Source organism: Micropterus salmoides, unplaced genomic scaffold (genome assembly GCF_014851395.1).
Source record: "Micropterus salmoides isolate LMB-PRFRI ecotype aquatic unplaced genomic scaffold, ASM1485139v1 Ms_hic_scaffold_1, whole genome shotgun sequence".
Classification (NCBI taxonomy): domain Eukaryota; kingdom Metazoa; phylum Chordata; class Actinopteri; order Centrarchiformes; family Centrarchidae; genus Micropterus; species Micropterus salmoides.
Window position 1 is genome coordinate 38,509,187 of NW_024040040.1, and position 16,732 is coordinate 38,525,918.

Below are 16,732 nucleotides of genomic sequence, written 5' to 3' on the forward strand. Positions count from 1 at the left end.
CAAATACCAAAGAGGGATCTGAGAACCATGGAGACCACATCGCTTTTTTCCAGTTGAAGAACAAATGCATTACGCACGACATAACCAATATCACAGCAAGATGCAGTCTGACAGGTCTCGATCAGTTCCTGTCTTTATATACACATAAAACAGGCCAACTGCTGTGTGAGAATTAAACAGATGTCATGATAACAACTTTAAAAATAATTGTAATATTGAATTGAATTGTGGTTCTTTTTAATTAATATATAATGAATAATTTCAAAAGACCAACATTAATGTCAAACAATCATAACGACTAAATTGTTGATAAATGGAATTTAATTTTAAGTGTGCATGGTTTTGACTCCCAGACTTAGGTTATAAATGGCTAAATTGGGACAGGGTTCTCCTGATGTGGATTTAGATATCCTCAAATTAAAGCTGAGAGTTCGCACTTGAACCAAATTCTCATTATTATATTTCACATCTAATGTGTTGCAGAACAGAGCCAGCACAAAATGTTCACTGTCCAAATACATAGAGACAGTTCTACAGTATAATTTTGTGTTTAGTAGATTGACCCTGGCCATTTTGTTTTTAAAAATGAACGTGTTTATAAAATGTACAGATGTTCTTTTGATATTTTATGTGTTCATCTAACCAGACAATAAAATACACACAGACACACAAATTTGAAATTTATTTTATATGTGCTTATATTTTAAAATGAACTGCGGGTACTTCACGGCTGCACTCACAGCGGAAAAAGTAGAAAACCATCAAAGGTGGTACGATTATTGTTTTCATCCGAAACACCGTAGGATGAGTTGAGAACCATGTAGATCACATCCCCCTTTTCCAGTTGAAGAACTAATGCATTAGACACAGCGACATAGCCGATGCTATCACTGTAATCTGAGCTCCACATCATTCTCTTGTCATTGTGATAGAGATTAGCACCCATCCAAGATGACTTGCGGTTGTCCCACATGGTGAATCTGAAGTAGTAGGCTCCTCTGACTGGGGCTGTGAAGATACCTGCAACATAGGAGAAAATCAGTGAGGGGTCAAAATTGTATTTTTCTCACTGTTCAGTGGCTTCTCCCCTCTGTTTAATGGGCGGTTGTTTCTTGATGCTTTAGCAAGCCTTAGGGGTGGGTTTATATAAGTAATCTGCAGGAGCTCTTGGTTTGGTATTATTTCCTTCCCAGATTAATACTGTAAACTGCTGTTATTGTAGCAAAACAAAGGTGAGTACCTGTAGTTGGGCTGTAGGCCTGGCCGATATTGGTAAAGACTTTACTGAACTTAAGTGTGATGTCAGTGTTGAAGGGTCCGACTTGTCCTGCGTCAGTAAGACCAACCGAGAACGCCACCTTTGGACGGTCTGTGTGAATGTGGAAGATGCGCATAGACAAAACTTGTCATATGTACAGTCTACGAAAAAAATTTATGAGTGCTGTATATCATGTCTTTAAAAAATATTTTCCTCATTGACATAATGATAGGCAGCCCCACAGCAGAAATGTGGATGCTGATTGTCAGCAGGCTTTTAACTCCAATAGAATAACATACTTTCTGACTAATTTAAAAGCAGTAGTCATAAATAATGTCAGTCTGCATCCTGCTGCACTGAATATGCTCCTTAATTTACCAGTTTCATTCTCACTGCTGACACATTATGACATTTTGACTTTATAGTTATGGTTTATGTAGATTACCTGCATTCTCTCTCTTGAGCTCATCCACCTCATTTTCACTGGAGCTCATTCTGGCCTCTAAAGCTGCAATCACATTTAACATTTATCTTATAATAGCATTATCCTCAGTTTTCACATTTTCCATTGATTATTTTGTAATCTTTGTAATCCTACCCGTGTTCTTAGTTTCACTTGCTGTTGCTCTAGCCAAAAGATCTGCGAAAAGGGAAAAATTTAATAAGTAATTTAATAATTCATCAATTTGTTAAACATGTTGAGAGTTTGAAACAAAAACAAAGTTTTCTAAAATAATATACAATATTTACTTTGTAATGATGTTTATGTAGATTACCTGCATTCTCTCTCTTGAGCTCATTCACCTCCTTTTCACTAGAGCTCATTCTGGACTCTAAAACTGTGAACCCATTAAAATTTTTTCTCATAAAATAGAATTATGATCATCGGTTTTCACGGTTTTCTCTGATTACTTTGTAATCTTATTAATCCTACCCCTGTTCTTATTTTCGCTTGCTGTCGCTCTAGCCAGAAGATCTATAATAAAGGGGGAAAGGATAGGTAGGTTAGTTCATCATCACATGTAAATCCTCATTCAAATGTAAATGTTTCTGCTAAATTTTTTGACTCCTCACCCGTCACTTTTACACATCCCATCTGAAAGGATCTTACACAATGTGTTTGCTACCACACTACTTTACTTTGTAATTATGTTTTTGTAGCTTACCAATGTTATCTCTTTTGAGGTCCACGACTGCATTTTCACTGGTGTTTATTCTGGCCTCTAAAACTGCAAACACATTTAACATTTTTTTTTACCAAAAGGAGAACTTCACTTTGATGATTGCCTCACTAAAATGTTTTTTTTTTATAATTGACATATTAAGCCATTTTTAGATATAGCTGACCTGCGTAGTCTCTCTTGAGTTCCTTCACCTTGTTCTCGCTGTCGCTCATTCTGGCCCCCAGTACTGCACAAACAAGTTTTCCACCAAAACGTCAACTCCAAACTCACCCTTTTAATTTAGTCTTAAGTATATTCTCATTGCTAACATACAGTATTATGCCCAACACACATGACATTCAGATTTTTTTGCTCACCTATGTTCTTTCTCTGGAGCTCCTTGACCACATTTTCATTGGAGCTCATTCTGGCCTCTAAAACTGTGAACACATTTAAAAAATGTTTTATTATAAAGTAGGTTTCTGATCAAAAGGTTTGTTATGAATCTAAGATCTTAATCTTGGTAGATATACACAGTACACCTTAAATATGTAGTTACATTTTACTCTGGATATTTACAAAATAACAAAACACAAATCATAAATGAAAGTGAATTAATTTCACATTTATATATAAAAGTAAACAGATAAATAAATATTTAAATATTTACCTGCATTCTTGCTTTCACTGGCTGTCAGTCTGGCCTGTGTGGCTGGGTTTAAAGCAAAGCAAGTAATTAGTGCCATTAATGAACCTTGCATGAATCTGTGCAACACTACAGTATGTGACTGATTATCACTATGTTTTATAAAGTGTGTCACCAGTATCCGTTTGCTCCAGCTTCTCTATCTTGCTCCTGTGTTCAATGGCCATGTCTCTCAGCTCCCTCAGCTCGGCCAAGATATCAGGGGTGATGTTGGTCTGGCTGCTGCTCGGATCATTAGTTGCTTTGATGCCGTGAATCTCAAACTGAGCCTCTTTCTTACTGATTTCCCCCTCTGTCTGACTGATACCGATCCCTGTCACCCCTCCACTCTCACCCTGAACCCACGTCCAGTGCAGACAGAGCAGCGACGCCAGAAAAACCGCAGCACTTCTCATTCTGAAATATCACCTGTTCAGACAGCAAGATGCAGTCTGACAGGTCTCAATCAGTTCCTGTCTTTATATACACATAAAACAGGCCAACTGCTGTGTGAGAATTAAACAGATGTCATGATAACAACTTTAAAAATAACTCAAATATCCTTGAACACATTAAAGTGAACAACAACTTTCAGTTTCAATTATGTTCTTTAAAAACAGGACTTGGATTTAACTAAACTATCTTCAGGGTTTTCTAGTTCCAGAGTTTCTGAGAAACTGTCTCTGTATGTTGACAAGGTTTATGTTGTGCTGAATGGTGAAGATGGGGTTTCGCAGACAAGAGAACTTAAAGTCCCAAGATGCACCCTGTTCAGGAGAAACTCTCAAGACACCTTTATATTCAGGTAAAATCCAAATATCTCCACATACAGCTATCAATAGATACATTTTTTTCCCCATGTAAAATTAATACACAGTATGCTGTGCATCTTACTACAGCGCAAAATAATACTTGCAGTTTAACAAATTAGCAAGTTTGGTTTGCTCATTGATAAACTCTTATTTCAATGTGTGTCTGATGCTACAGTGCAGCAGACAGCCTGGGTCCAGTATGGGGGGTTCACATCTGGCATGACAACTCTGGACCCTCCCCGAACTTGTACCTCAAACAGGTGGAGGTATCTGAGGTGAGGTCCATCTGCTTAGTCTTTGTGAAAGCGTTGTTACGTCTGTGTTTTCAATTTGACCGTGAAGATGGTTTGTTTGTCTGCTGTTTGTACAGGTGAACAGAGGGCATGTGAAGGGACGCGCTTGGCTCTTTGTCGCTCAGTGCTGGTTGGCCATGAACAAAGGCGATGGCCGGGTGGAGAGAATGCTGCGAGTTTGCACTCAGGGAATGGGCTTTGCTAAGGTATAGTGCTCACACACACACACACACACACACACACACACACACAATCTCTCCTCCATGTGACCCTTGTTGTTGGCAGATGTTACATCTCAAGCTATTTGACTACTTGGCCGACCACCACATCTGGATATCTGTGCACAGCTGTCCCTGCCCTAACTCGTTCACACGCACTCAAAGGCTTAGCATGAGTCTGCTGCTGCTGTTGGGGTACGCATGTGTCAACACAGTAATCATATCACAAATGGACGATCAGGTATGTTAAGAAAACCTTCAGAGTTTGAGAATTAGTGCATGAGTGTACCAAAACATGTTATCCATAACGCTGTTGTTCCCGATCTCTTGTTCACAGTTGCCTTTCGAGTTGGGCTTTATTGATGTGTCACCTGTTTCTGTGACGACCGGAGTATTAAGTGTGGTGGCAGTGTTGCCTGCAGCGGCAATAATATCCTTCCTGTTCCGACTGCGTAAGGTCAAGCGGACAGGGTCAGGAGTCCAACACGCAAAGGGCAGAAAGACTGAAAAATACTTTGTTGAAGGTGCCGTTTGTATTTAAATAGAGTGAGATTAGGTTCAACACCGACAGTATGACATAAATGACCAGCTGGCCATTTGATTCTGTTTTATATATAATGAATCTGCTTGGTCCATCATTCTGATTTTTATTCTTTTTGCTTAGCTTTTCTTGTCTGCTCACCTCCCTTTATATTTCCCCTCGTTAAAGATCTGTTTTGTCTCCTCACAGATGCTCTTTCAGTATCTGACGGTATATTTGAGCCCCATCTCTCTTGGAGCGGTCTTCAGCATTGGGTGCAGGAAGCCTGGAGAAAGAAATACCAGGTTACACCTCCGGCATCAACGTTTTTCATATCTTTGTTCTCACAATATCTTTCATCCCTGTCTGACCCGTCTTCTTGTGTCGTAGGGTACAGATCTGCCGCCAGCGTCCGCTGCAAATCTGGCAAATAAAAACACAGATAAAGAACCTGGAATCCAAACAGATATGGTCATAAGAAAGGAGGACGCTCTAGTGCTTGAGAACAATACGGGACCAGCGCGTCAAAATTTGTTGCCGATTACTGAGGGGAACAATGTTGAATCAGCGCCTCAGGGAAAAGAGTGTTATCTTTTAAGTGAAAGCAGCGGCTTTCATGGAACCCAGAGCGCTCTTTTGTCCGGTGCGAGGGATGGAGGTCATGCTATTCAGAAGGAGAATGATCCTCGAAGGAAAAGGAAGGAAGGCAGCCATCACCAGGCAGCGTGGTCTGGTCACAGCAGTTGTTACCACATCGTCAGTGGGCTGAAAGGGAGAGGACCAGTATCTCAGTGGTGTCACTGTTTGGCCTGGACGCTCTGTCTGTTGTCGTCCCTCTCATGCCTGGTGCTCTCTGCAGTGCTGGGAATGAGGTAGTAAATGTGTTATGGCGCTAAATGAATGATAAGTGTGAAGCCAGTGTTGTGGATTATGCCAAATTGATTTATTATTAATACTGACTTTCTGTGTTACATAAATGTATGTCTCAGAGCCCAAACTGTTTGCATGTGTGTGTTTTTATGTGTCAGGTTCAGCAGCAGCAAGGTTCTGCTATGGATACACTCGCTTTTCTTCTCCCTGATGTCTTGCATCTTCTTCATCCAACCAGCTGTGGTAAACAAATTTTTGTAAACTATATTTCAAATAAGTAAACATTTAAATGGATTTGAAGTTTCCACTGTATATATTGTAACATGCACCCCCTTTTCCAGATCTTTACAGTGGCAGTGGCTGTGTCCTTCTGGTACAGGAAAAGAGCAGACTTTCATAGTTTCTCCAGTATAAGAGAGTTTGAAATAGAGACTTCACATCTGCTAAGCCACAATTGTGATAACCAACAAGAAGAGAAGTCTGGGACATCTGCCTTTCCTGCTCAGAGATGCTCATACATTGAAAAGGTGACAGGCTTATTCCTAATTTATTCTGTTCTCATCAATTCACATCTATTAAAACGGTATCTCTGATTGAAAGCTGCTTGGTGCTCGTCAGCGAGCCCGGTACCTCCGTCTTGTGCGCCCACCGGCTCCATCAGAGCTGAGGAAAACTCGTGGGAAGGAAAGGAGACAGGCGCTTCTCCGCCACACGCTCAGGTATGTCTTTGTGTGTGTGTGTGTGTGTGTGTGTGTGTGTGTGTACACCAGTTTGTATGTGATTTAAAGCTGTATAAGGTGTTGTCTCTTTCTCTTGTCACTCAGGGATTTGTCTGTCTGTGGCTCCATGCTTTTCCTGATGCTGTGTATAAATTATGGCAGCTCATTCACTGACCATTACCGCCTCAATAAAGCTGTCAGGAAACAGTTTATATGGTAACGTTTGCACACACATGCTGTCTTTCTCTGAGTACCTTTTTGTTCTCTGATAAACACACACTCCAAACTCATATTTTATGTTTCAACAGGGGCCACGATAATGCATTTATGTCCATACAAAAGCAGGAGGACTGGTGGAAGTGGGCACAGACCATTCTCCCTAATCTACTGTACAAGAATGTATCAGCCACTACTGAGGTAGGCTCCAAAAGCTCTGTGGTGATTCACCAAAAGGATTCATCCATCCAATGTCAAAGAAAATATAATTACAGTTTACCTTGAAATGTCCCTATGAAAGAAAAACTCAATAGTTTGATGTTGTCCAACAGTCGCGCATTTTAATTGGAAAGCCAATACTGTGGCAGACGGAGGTGTCGAGCTCATTACAAGGCCAGGTAAGTAAAAAAAGAGACATGCCTTTAAAACATGAGCCATCATAATACATACAATTACTGAAAATATAATTATGTGAAAAGTTGGATTGTCAATACATTGCACTTGAAGAGAAAACAAAAAAGTAATATTTTATGTATGTTGTGCTTTATAACAAGACTTCAAGTGACTCCTGTGTATTACACTAACTTCCCCTGTAGAGAGTGCTGTTTCACAAAGATGGGCCCAGGCCACAAGCATGCAATATACAGTATACTGTGTTAGACCAGTGATACATATCAGTATCTGACCCTTCGTGTCACAGTTACCACAAGTGTTACCTTTGATTTTGTCCTGACTGTGTGTATTCTGTCTTTCTGTGTACTGTGTTTGCCTGCTCAGCTCTCTAGTGTGACTCTCGTACCAGAATGTCTACGCTTATTCTTGTCTGGGAGCCAAACATCCACTTATCCACAATCCAGTGCAACCATTGGCTTAGGCCACACGAAGTGAGAAACAAATACACAGTGGAAATTGTTAGAGTTTTTTCAAAAGCTAAAATGATTTCCTGCGGTAGTAACTCTTATGTCTGTAGCATCTTCACCACCATCTTTCAGTTGTCGTCTCCTCACGTTCAGGTCTGACGCAGCGTCCAAACTGAAGCTCCTGCATTCAGGTGGCTGGCTGGGCAGACAGACGTTGGCCGTGAAGGTCCACTTCACCTTGTTCAGCCCTGCACCCAACTTGTTCACCAGTGTGACTTTGCTCGCTGAGCAGAGCCCCACCGGTGTCCTGCTGCCCTCTGCCAAAGTCCAGTCAGTAAGGGTGTACCACACTCCTGCTGTGTGGGACTATGTTGTTATGGTGTGCCAGGTATAATGCTACTGTAAAAACAACTAATCTTTAACGCCATTGTAAAGCCACAAACTACTGATGATTCATTTGACCTTATAAACTAACACAACATTGGACTGAATGACACTCTAACTCTGCACTTTCATCACAACATGCCTTAACGCTGCTCATGTTTTTTCTTCCTCCCCTCCAGCTCCTTTTTCTTCTGCTGTCTCTGCTGCAACTCTGTGATCAGCTGTACACTGTAGGGCAGCAAGGGCTGATGGGATACTGGAGGAAACCTGGCAACTGGCTGGAAGTGAGTTTACCACGTATGCGCAAACACACACCGACAGAAATGTGAATTCCAGCATTTTAATTTAAAAACAGATAAAAAGTAAAACTGACATGCCCACAACTTAAACACACAGTGGACACATAAAGACATGCACAGGCACGCACACACACTCTGCGACTTACCAGTGCAAATAAGATCACAATGACCTAGCTGAAAGGGTAACCTGTAGCGCTTAAACTAACATAAAGTAGCTGTGAAGAAAATGGATTTAAAGGTCAAAGCACACAGCATGGTTTTAACTGCAGAGAATGAAATGTATCTGATTATGCTTTACTGACACTTTCTCTCTCTCCCTCTCTCTTTTGCAGGTCAGTTTGCTGACAGTAACCCTAGTGTACTATGTTTATTACATCTATCACTCCGGTATGATCTTGGAGGTTGTGGAGCTGCTGCAGAGACACAACTACAAAGGACATGTCGACGTCAGCCTCCTGGCTACCTGGGAACAAGTGAGAGAATGAAAGAGACGAGTGAAGGCAGGGAACGGATGGTTAGAGAGACAGGAACGTAAATACTTAATGTTAAGAAAACATGTCACTTCCTGTTCCTTTTTAAGAAGACTGTGTACAAGGTTTGCTGTTTATGTAAAACACACCCTTAATAAATACATAATGGAAGTCCTTCAGAGATCACGGTGTGGGTTTTAAAGACAACAATGATTCACAGGGATTAAGACGTCTTTTGTGCCTGCAGGATATTCGTACTCTGCGTAGCGTCACGCTCTTCCTCCTCACCATGAAGTGTGTGACTGCGTTGAAGGCAAACAGGACCATGGCCACCTCTGCTACACTGCTCGCTCGCTCACTCTCCAGCCTTTTCTGGCCAACGGTAAACACATTGTGCGGCAGCAACATCATCATCCCAAGCACTACTAATACTCATTTTAGAAAAAGCAAGTCATATTTTTCAAAATATGCATGATTACAACATCAGAAGTTGTGCTGTTATTTGTCATGTGTGCTACAGTGTGACGTTGTTCCTTTGGCTCTGAAAACTTAATGGTACATGTTGTCATAGCTTGGCTGTCATTAGCTTTTTGATATATTGCACTCCTGGAGATAGTGTCCCGCCCACACATGTAATACTGATATTAGTTTTGCATTTTTTGTCTTAAAAGCAACTTTGTAAGACGTGTGTGTGTGTGTGTGTGTGTGTGTGTGTGTGTGTGTATATAGGTATTTTTCACTGAAATGTCAGTAAAGAAGTTATTGTTCTAAAATATTTAATAAGAAACAAAGAGGAAGCTCACCAAACAGACAAATGATAAAAATGGTCTCCTTCTACTGTCCTAGTTTACCTGTCTTATCCTGGTGGTGGCGCTGTCCTGCATGGGGAACCTCCTTTTCGTGCAAAGCTCCGGGGCCTTCAGCTCACTTTCCCGCTCCCTTCAGACTCTGCTCTGCCACTGCTGGGGTCTCAGGGCTGTTAGGGGCCTCCTCCTCCCTGGGCGGGATTTCCTTTACGGTGGAATTCTCTGCCTGTCATCCACTGTGGTGTGGACAGTATTGGTACATATAAACTATTTCATTTCAAGTTTTTTTAATTTGGAAAAAGTTGTGACTGAATGGATAAGAGAGTGATTTATGCACACATTACATCGTTGTACAATTTATTATCAGTGCAAGAAACAATCTGTCTGGATCAGTGGTTCTCAAAGTGGGGTCCAAGGCTCCTTGAAGGTGTTCTACGGGGTCCCCCAGCAAAAAGGGAAACCATTTATTTTCACTATATTTCCATCCAAATGTAACACAGTGTATGACTATTTTGGTCTTTGGTTTCATAAACTTTCTGTAATAAAACATGTGAAAGCAAAACTCCTATCAAAAGGTGGTCTATTTTATGTATATTTTGGGGTCCTTGATGTGAAAACAATTGAGAACCACTGAGCTAGCTCACTGTTGTGTTCTAACAACCATCCGTCTTTCTTGTTCTTGCAGGCGATAGGTGTGGTGTCCTCATTGGTCAGAAGTGCTAAAAGATCACAAAGCAGGGGGAATGTCTTCACCTTGGCAGAGTTAGTCAGCTACATCAGACATCAGATGATCTCTGGACAGCATAGAGAAGCAAGGATTGAAAATCACGGGGAAGGGAAGGTGAGGAAAGACTGCTCAGTGCATAAAAAGACCAAAATGTTAAGTGAGCTACAAAACTAAAAAATGCACTTTGTTGACTATTAATGTTGCTTTGTAGTATTCTAAATATCTATATAATCATAGTCAAAGTACCTTGGATTATTGATAGACTGTCTCAATGTTTCTTTAAGTTAAGACTCCATTTCCCATAAATCCAGTTACCTCATCAAATGTTCACATATCACACCACCGAACTGTATTTGTGGAGTTTATGCTTCCACAAATTCAGAAGCATTAAACTTTCCCTTTTTTTTTTAGACGTATTACTTAGAGGAGTTTGAAAGCTTAGTGGATGAACTGCTGTTCAGACTCAACGCCCTCTCAGACAGTCTGCACCACACTCTGCCCCCCAAAGCCCACCGCTACAGGGAGGACAGTCCTGTCAGCTCACCAATACAGGAGCCCTCCGACATGGACGCACAGGCGAGTTTACCTCATGTCAATGTCAATTATCCAGTAAAAAACTCACAGACACATGCATCTAGCACATGCACATTTATATGTACTTGGTCTCACACACAATACATTATTTTAATAAAAAAGGTGTCTTCAGGAAAGCCGATGCTGTTTGAACAGTGTGTGGTTCTGTTACAGGACTTTGTAAAATCACAGGTGACAGAAGAGACAGAGACAGTCACTGGCTGTGGAGAAACCCTACCTGCATCTCACCTGCTCAGGTAATTACATTTGTCTAGCATCTACTTAGCATATAGACTATTCTTGGTCCAACATATATTATGAATATGAAATATTATGAATTACAAATTGAAAAGAATTGCCACGTTTTTTTGCATGACTGCATTACTAGGTCCGCGCTTGACCGGGAGATCCTGCAGTTCCTGCAGCAGCGAAGCCAAAAGAGTGACCATTCCCCCTCAGACATGGCATCAGATAATTCACAACAACCTGGAACAAGAGCGGAAGAAAATCCAAACGATAAAGAGCTCCAGACTTATTTAAAGGCACAAAACTACCTGCCACTCCCGGAGTCAGCATCGCTCATCAATGTTTGGACAGAAGATGTTTTGGAGGAGCAAGTTGACCAGTGGACTAAAACAAATGACAGTAGCTGGTTACGTAAAATTCAGGCCGACCACACAGAGGTGGTGGTGGTGGAAGTTCTGGTCCATGAGGAGCCTGGGAGTGTAGAAACAATGAGTTTCTAATAGAATCTGCATTTTCTATTACATTACATTGATACTGTACTGTATGTAATAATTAATCCAATTTTGGATTTTTGGTACTTCAAAACTGGCATTGTTGCAAAAACTTTATAACTAGTTGTTTATGACTTCGTAGTTGATTAACAGTTTACAAAACACAAGTACACCTTCATAATGTATAAATAAAAATGCATTCTTGGTTGCAAGGTTGTAGATAAAATGTCATTAATAAAGAGATTTTTCCCTTTCACAATAAGGAATCAAATGTAGTCTGTAGTTAGTTATCAGTAAATGTATTTTAGTTTGGATGCTCTGCAGTGTCTGTCCTGATTCCTTAAGATCTGACTAGATGTTATCATGCGGTAAAGGATCCCATTAGTTAGTGTACATCCCCTCCTACAACAGAATCAGAATCGAGTTTATTGCCAAGTAGGTTGTCACATACAATTTGCTTTGGTATTTTTGGTGCATAACAATAACCATAGAACAGTCCTGGGAATTTGTCTGAAATATACCCTCAAGAAATTGCATTTTTACTAAATAAATATTTTACACTGTGACCCTTCAGAGACTGAGTTGTGCTGCAGAATATTCATTGTTTGTGTATCATGAGGTGAAGACTGGCAGAGATGCACTCAAACTATCATGTAATCTATCACTAAATGCATTTTTTATATAAATAGGTTCTCTAGCACCAGGTGCCCACAGACAAACACAGAAGTCCAGGAAAGAAACAATAAATAAAAAGACCCAATAGCATCCTCCAACGTATAATTGAGTGGCGAATTATGATTGGAGGACAGCCGACGATGACGACCAATCAGAACGTGGCAAGTCAGACAAGTTCCAGACGGAGGAGGAGGCGTGCGTGATTTCAGAAGTGATTAATTTGTATGAAGCCACGAGCCAAAGGCGAGCTACAGCCACACGTCAGTATTGATCCGGACAGCGAGTCTGTGCAGCAAACAGTGTTTTGATGATATTCATCAGCATTATTAGCTAAGTTAATTAGCCGGCTACTTCGAAGAAGCGCGTCGTGAACACGTCGTCTGTGCACAATGAAGAAGGCTGCTCTGCTGCTGATTGTGTTGCTCGGCGTTGCACATTTTGCGACTGTCAGCAGATGTGAAGATGGTAAGTCTGAGCCTTTTGACAGCCTTATGGCGTCTATCACAAGTGAACGAGTTATTTATGTGAAGTAGTGTCTCTGCCGGCGGGTGTTTCCGGCAAGCTACTGTTATGCAAACCAGCTGGCTCAGTTACTGTAGAATTAGCTAGATCTGTTAGCACGCTAGCAAACAGGACAGGTCAGCTCATGTCAATAGGACTGCCGACCATATACAAATATGCAGGTACCCGGCTTGTAGCTGACGTGAGGCATATCCAAAATCATAACTGAGCTGGTCCCATTTCTGCTCCAACGTTACATTGTTAGTGTGCAACATCGTGACATTCCTTCAGTTACAAACAGGACGTGTGTTGCTATCTCTTCATGCTTCATGCTACATGTTGTGTCTATACTCGCTTTGTTTCCTTTCATCTATAAGGACTCAAACAAACATTTTTAAACTCGCTGTCTGAGCTTGTAACGTTACTCCTCTGGAATAAACTTGTCCTTTTTTATTTTTTGCTGCTAGATGTTGCAGAGGAGAAGGAGGAGACTGATGAAGAGGACAGCGACGAGGAGGAGGAGGATGATGATGATGATGATGAAGATGACACAGAGGTGAAAGAAGAGAATGGAGTGCTGGTTCTCACCGACCGCAACTATGACACTTTCATTGAGGGCAAAGACACAGTCCTGGTTGAGTTTTATGCCCCTTGGTATGTCTGTTATTCCACTTTATTTCTCTGCTCCAGCCCATTCCCTATTCAAAGATTTTACCGCGTGCTTCTTACTTTCCATGTCCCTGCAAATGTTTCAATATTTCTGTATTCTTTGTTTCCTTCTTAAGGTGTGGCCACTGCAAACAGTTTGCCCCAGAGTATGAAAAAATCGCTCAGACTCTTAAAGAGAATGACCCTCCTCTACCTGTGGCCAAAGTGGACGCAACAGTAGCCACTGAGTTAGCGAGCAGGTTCGAGGTGTCGGGCTATCCCACCATCAAGATCCTGAAAAACGGGGAGCCCCTGGACTACGACGGAGAAAGGACAGAGAAGGGTAGGAATAAGTAATTAATTTAAGCATTGTCACGGTTTCCCAAACCAAACCTGACCTCCCTTTTTGAGAAGAGTTGGCAGTGATGTGGCGGATGCCTGTGTGTTGCAGCTATTGTGGCACGAATGAAAGAGGTGGCTCATCCAGATTGGAAGCCCCCTCCTGAGGCGACGCTGGTGCTGACCAAGGACAACTTTGATGAGATCGTTAACAACGCGGACATCATCCTGGTGGAGTTCTACGCTCCATGGTCAGTCAGAACACTTGTAATTATAAAATACAGATCAGACACTGGCATCCATTGATGTGCTAGCTGAGCCTATTAATAGTGGCTGTAAAGACAAATGAAACCTTCCCCCTAATTATGTGCCTGTTATAACTGACCTCTAGGTGCGGACACTGTAAGCGTTTGGCTCCAGAGTACGAGAAGGCAGCCAAGGAGTTGAGCAAGCGCTCTCCTCCCATTCCCCTGGCCAAGGTGGACGCCACTGTGGAGAGTGACATCGCCTCACGTTTTGATGTTACAGGCTATCCCACCCTCAAGATCTTCAGGAAGGGCAAGGTGTTCGACTACAACGGACCCAGAGAGCAGCACGGTAGGTCTCTTGCTGCGTGATGTAATTTATACTACAGAGTCTTTCAGGTCTATCCTCGCTGTTTTCTATGTATGCAGGCCTGTGTACGCATTTTTTTATTTTTTTTTTTTTTATTCTTTCCCTGTAGGCATTGTTGACTTCATGAGTGAGCAGGCAGGGCCTCCCTCCAAGCAGGTCCAGGCAGTCAAACAGGTGCAGGAGCTCATCAAGGATGGCGACGATGCTGTCATAGTCGGCCTGTTCTCCAGTGAACAGGATGCAGGTTATGCGCTCTACGTTGAGGCCTGTAAGTACCACGAGCTGGAGAATGTGTTCAGAGCATCTCACCAATTATGTCACCACTGAATGTGCAGTTTGAGTGACGCTAAACAATAACTGCATTTCTGTGTGCGCTATATATATCCATCACTGTCTAAGTTCTAATATTTGTGTGGTGAGAGCACAGTCTGTCCTAAACTCTTGTTGTTCTTTACATGGACATGTGGCTGGTTCTCTTATTGCTGCCTGTCTGTCTTGCAGGTAATGCACTGAGGGAAGACTTCACCTTCCGTCACTCCTTCAGCTCCGAAGTGATGAAACTGCTCAAAGCTTCGCCTGGTCAGATTGTCGTTGTTCACCCTGAAAAGTTCCACTCAAAGTACGAGCCAGCGTCGCACACACTGGCAGTGAAGGTACTGCTGTTTTACCATTTTAAACCTTTTTTTTTTTTTTTTTTTTTACTAGTTGTGATTTGAATTGGTTTCATGGGGTATGAAACTGAATCTTAAGTGCCTCTGCATTCTTTCAGTTGTAGTATCGGTGTAAAAATAGACTAGATTAGCAGTAAGTAAGCTGATAGATTTGGAAAAGTCAGATTTGAACTTAAGAAACAATTTGTTTATCACACAGGACTCTACATCGGTGTCAGACGTGCAGGAGTTCTTCAAAAAGCATGCGATTCCTCTGGTGGGTCACAGAAAACCAAGCAATGATGCCAAGCGCTACACCAAAAGACCCCTGGTGGTTGTGTACTATGGAGTTGACTTCAGCTTTGACTACAGGAAAGGTGAGTTTCTCATATTTAAATTGGTCGGTTTGACTTGACGGGATTTTACTAAACAGACAGTAATCCACTGTCTTGAGTGCTGGTGTAATAAATTTTACTTTCTTTAATGCGAGTTTGGTTGTAGGTTTGTGCTCAGCATATAATGGTGTCATAATGAATTCACAGTAACAAATGTACCTTTTTGTTTTTTAATTTTTAGCTACACAGTTCTGGAGGTCCAAGGTGCTTGAGGTTGCCAAGGACTTCCCAGAATACACATTTGCCATCGCTGATGAGGAGGACTTTGCAGAAGAGCTGAAGAGCCTGGGCCTGAGCGAGAGCGGAGAGGAAGTGAATGTGGGAATTCTGGCAGACGGAGGCAAAAAGTTTGCCATGGAGCCAGAGGAGTTTGACTCTGAGGTGCTGAGAGACTTTGTTGTGGCTTTCAAGAAAGGTGAGTGTTGAGTTTGTTTACCGAATGATGAAGGATCATGTAGAAGTAGCATGTCTCATTAGCCCTGATCTATTAGTCTGATGAGCTATGTGAGGTACATGCAGTCTTTCGCCAGTAACATGCGCTGTCTTAAATGTTTTGATAAAAGCGGTTTCACACTTGTTCTGAAATTCTAACTTCTGTCCACAGGAAAGCTCAAACCCATCATCAAATCCCAGCCAGTGCCAAAGAACAACAAAGGACCAGTTAAGGTTGTGGTCGGAAAGACCTTTGACGAGATCATCATGGATACCCAGAAGGACGTCCTGATCGAGTTTTACGCTCCCTGGTGCGGCCACTGTAAGAAACTAGAGCCTGATTATTTGGCCCTGGGCAAGAAGTACAAAGGGGAGAAGAACCTGGTGATCGCCAAGATGGACGCCACAGCCAACGATGTGCCAAATGAGAGCTACAAAGTGGAAGGTTTCCCTACGATATACTTTGCACCAAGCAACAGCAAGCAGAACCCTGTCAAATTAGAAGGTGGAGACAGAACAGTAGACGGGCTCAGCAAGTTCATAGAAAAGCATGCCACAAAGCTATCACAGAAGAGAGATGAACTTTGAAAATATATCTACACGAGTAGCTAAGAACTCTTTTTCCACGCTCGGGGAGAGTCTTGACGCTGAGGCCTCTGGGAAGGTGAAGGGAATACAGCGGAGTTAAACTGTGTTACTGAGTTGCTGTGATTAAAATTTTCAATCATTGTTTTAGTTTCTGTTTCATTCCATGAGATTCCGCTTTCTTCTGTTTCTAAAAGCATGTAAGCACTGACAATTTACACTTTTTAAATAAAACTTAAATGATGGCGGCTTTGTGAGCCAGCACTTCACTGACTCTTTACT

General features: G+C 41.8%; 3 protein-coding genes across 4 annotated transcripts in view; 2 read left to right on the forward strand and 1 right to left on the reverse strand.

Annotated features, from left to right (window-relative positions):
- Nucleotides 1-11,872, forward strand: part of LOC119908773 (polycystic kidney disease 1 like 1) — a 31,414-nt gene extending 19,542 nt beyond the window's left edge. Inside the window, 23 exon segments of the mRNA XM_038726627.1 lie at nt 3,805-3,911; nt 4,094-4,193; nt 4,289-4,417; nt 4,497-4,670; nt 4,767-4,953; nt 5,160-5,254; nt 5,340-5,821; nt 5,978-6,062; nt 6,161-6,346; nt 6,420-6,538; nt 6,644-6,754; nt 6,847-6,955; nt 7,087-7,152; nt 7,532-7,638; nt 7,768-8,002; nt 8,178-8,282; nt 8,630-8,770; nt 9,015-9,149; nt 9,614-9,829; nt 10,259-10,414; nt 10,712-10,876; nt 11,048-11,130; nt 11,262-11,872. Coding sequence (XP_038582555.1) covers nt 3,805-3,911; nt 4,094-4,193; nt 4,289-4,417; nt 4,497-4,670; nt 4,767-4,953; nt 5,160-5,254; nt 5,340-5,821; nt 5,978-6,062; nt 6,161-6,346; nt 6,420-6,538; nt 6,644-6,754; nt 6,847-6,955; nt 7,087-7,152; nt 7,532-7,638; nt 7,768-8,002; nt 8,178-8,282; nt 8,630-8,770; nt 9,015-9,149; nt 9,614-9,829; nt 10,259-10,414; nt 10,712-10,876; nt 11,048-11,130; nt 11,262-11,619 — 3,651 coding nt within the window. The 3' untranslated portion in view covers nt 11,620-11,872.
- Nucleotides 668-3,551, reverse strand: LOC119908759. Of its 2 annotated transcripts, XM_038726607.1 has the most exons (11): nt 3,243-3,551; nt 3,092-3,133; nt 2,799-2,861; nt 2,606-2,668; nt 2,425-2,487; nt 2,193-2,234; nt 2,035-2,097; nt 1,857-1,898; nt 1,704-1,766; nt 1,241-1,369; nt 668-1,020 (listed from the first exon to the last, which is right to left on the reverse strand). In XM_038726607.1, exons 1-11 carry the CDS (start codon nt 3,520-3,522, stop codon nt 737-739), a joined length of 1,134 nt encoding a protein of 377 aa, XP_038582535.1. In that variant the 5' UTR covers nt 3,523-3,551; the 3' UTR covers nt 668-736. The 2 variants fall into 2 exon arrangements, with proteins under 2 accessions (XP_038582535.1, XP_038582543.1); XM_038726615.1 differs by lacking the exons at nt 1,704-1,766; nt 1,857-1,898.
- A 601-nt stretch (nt 11,873-12,473) lies between the features above and the next one.
- On the forward strand, nt 12,474-16,695 carry pdia4 (protein disulfide isomerase family A, member 4). Its single transcript, XM_038726577.1, has 10 exons — nt 12,474-12,750; nt 13,254-13,440; nt 13,572-13,777; nt 13,886-14,024; nt 14,165-14,370; nt 14,498-14,656; nt 14,890-15,041; nt 15,259-15,415; nt 15,615-15,848; nt 16,038-16,695. Exons 1-10 carry the CDS (start codon nt 12,675-12,677, stop codon nt 16,451-16,453), a joined length of 1,932 nt encoding a protein of 643 aa, XP_038582505.1. The 5' UTR covers nt 12,474-12,674; the 3' UTR covers nt 16,454-16,695.
- Nucleotides 16,696-16,732: the final 37 nt, after the last annotated feature.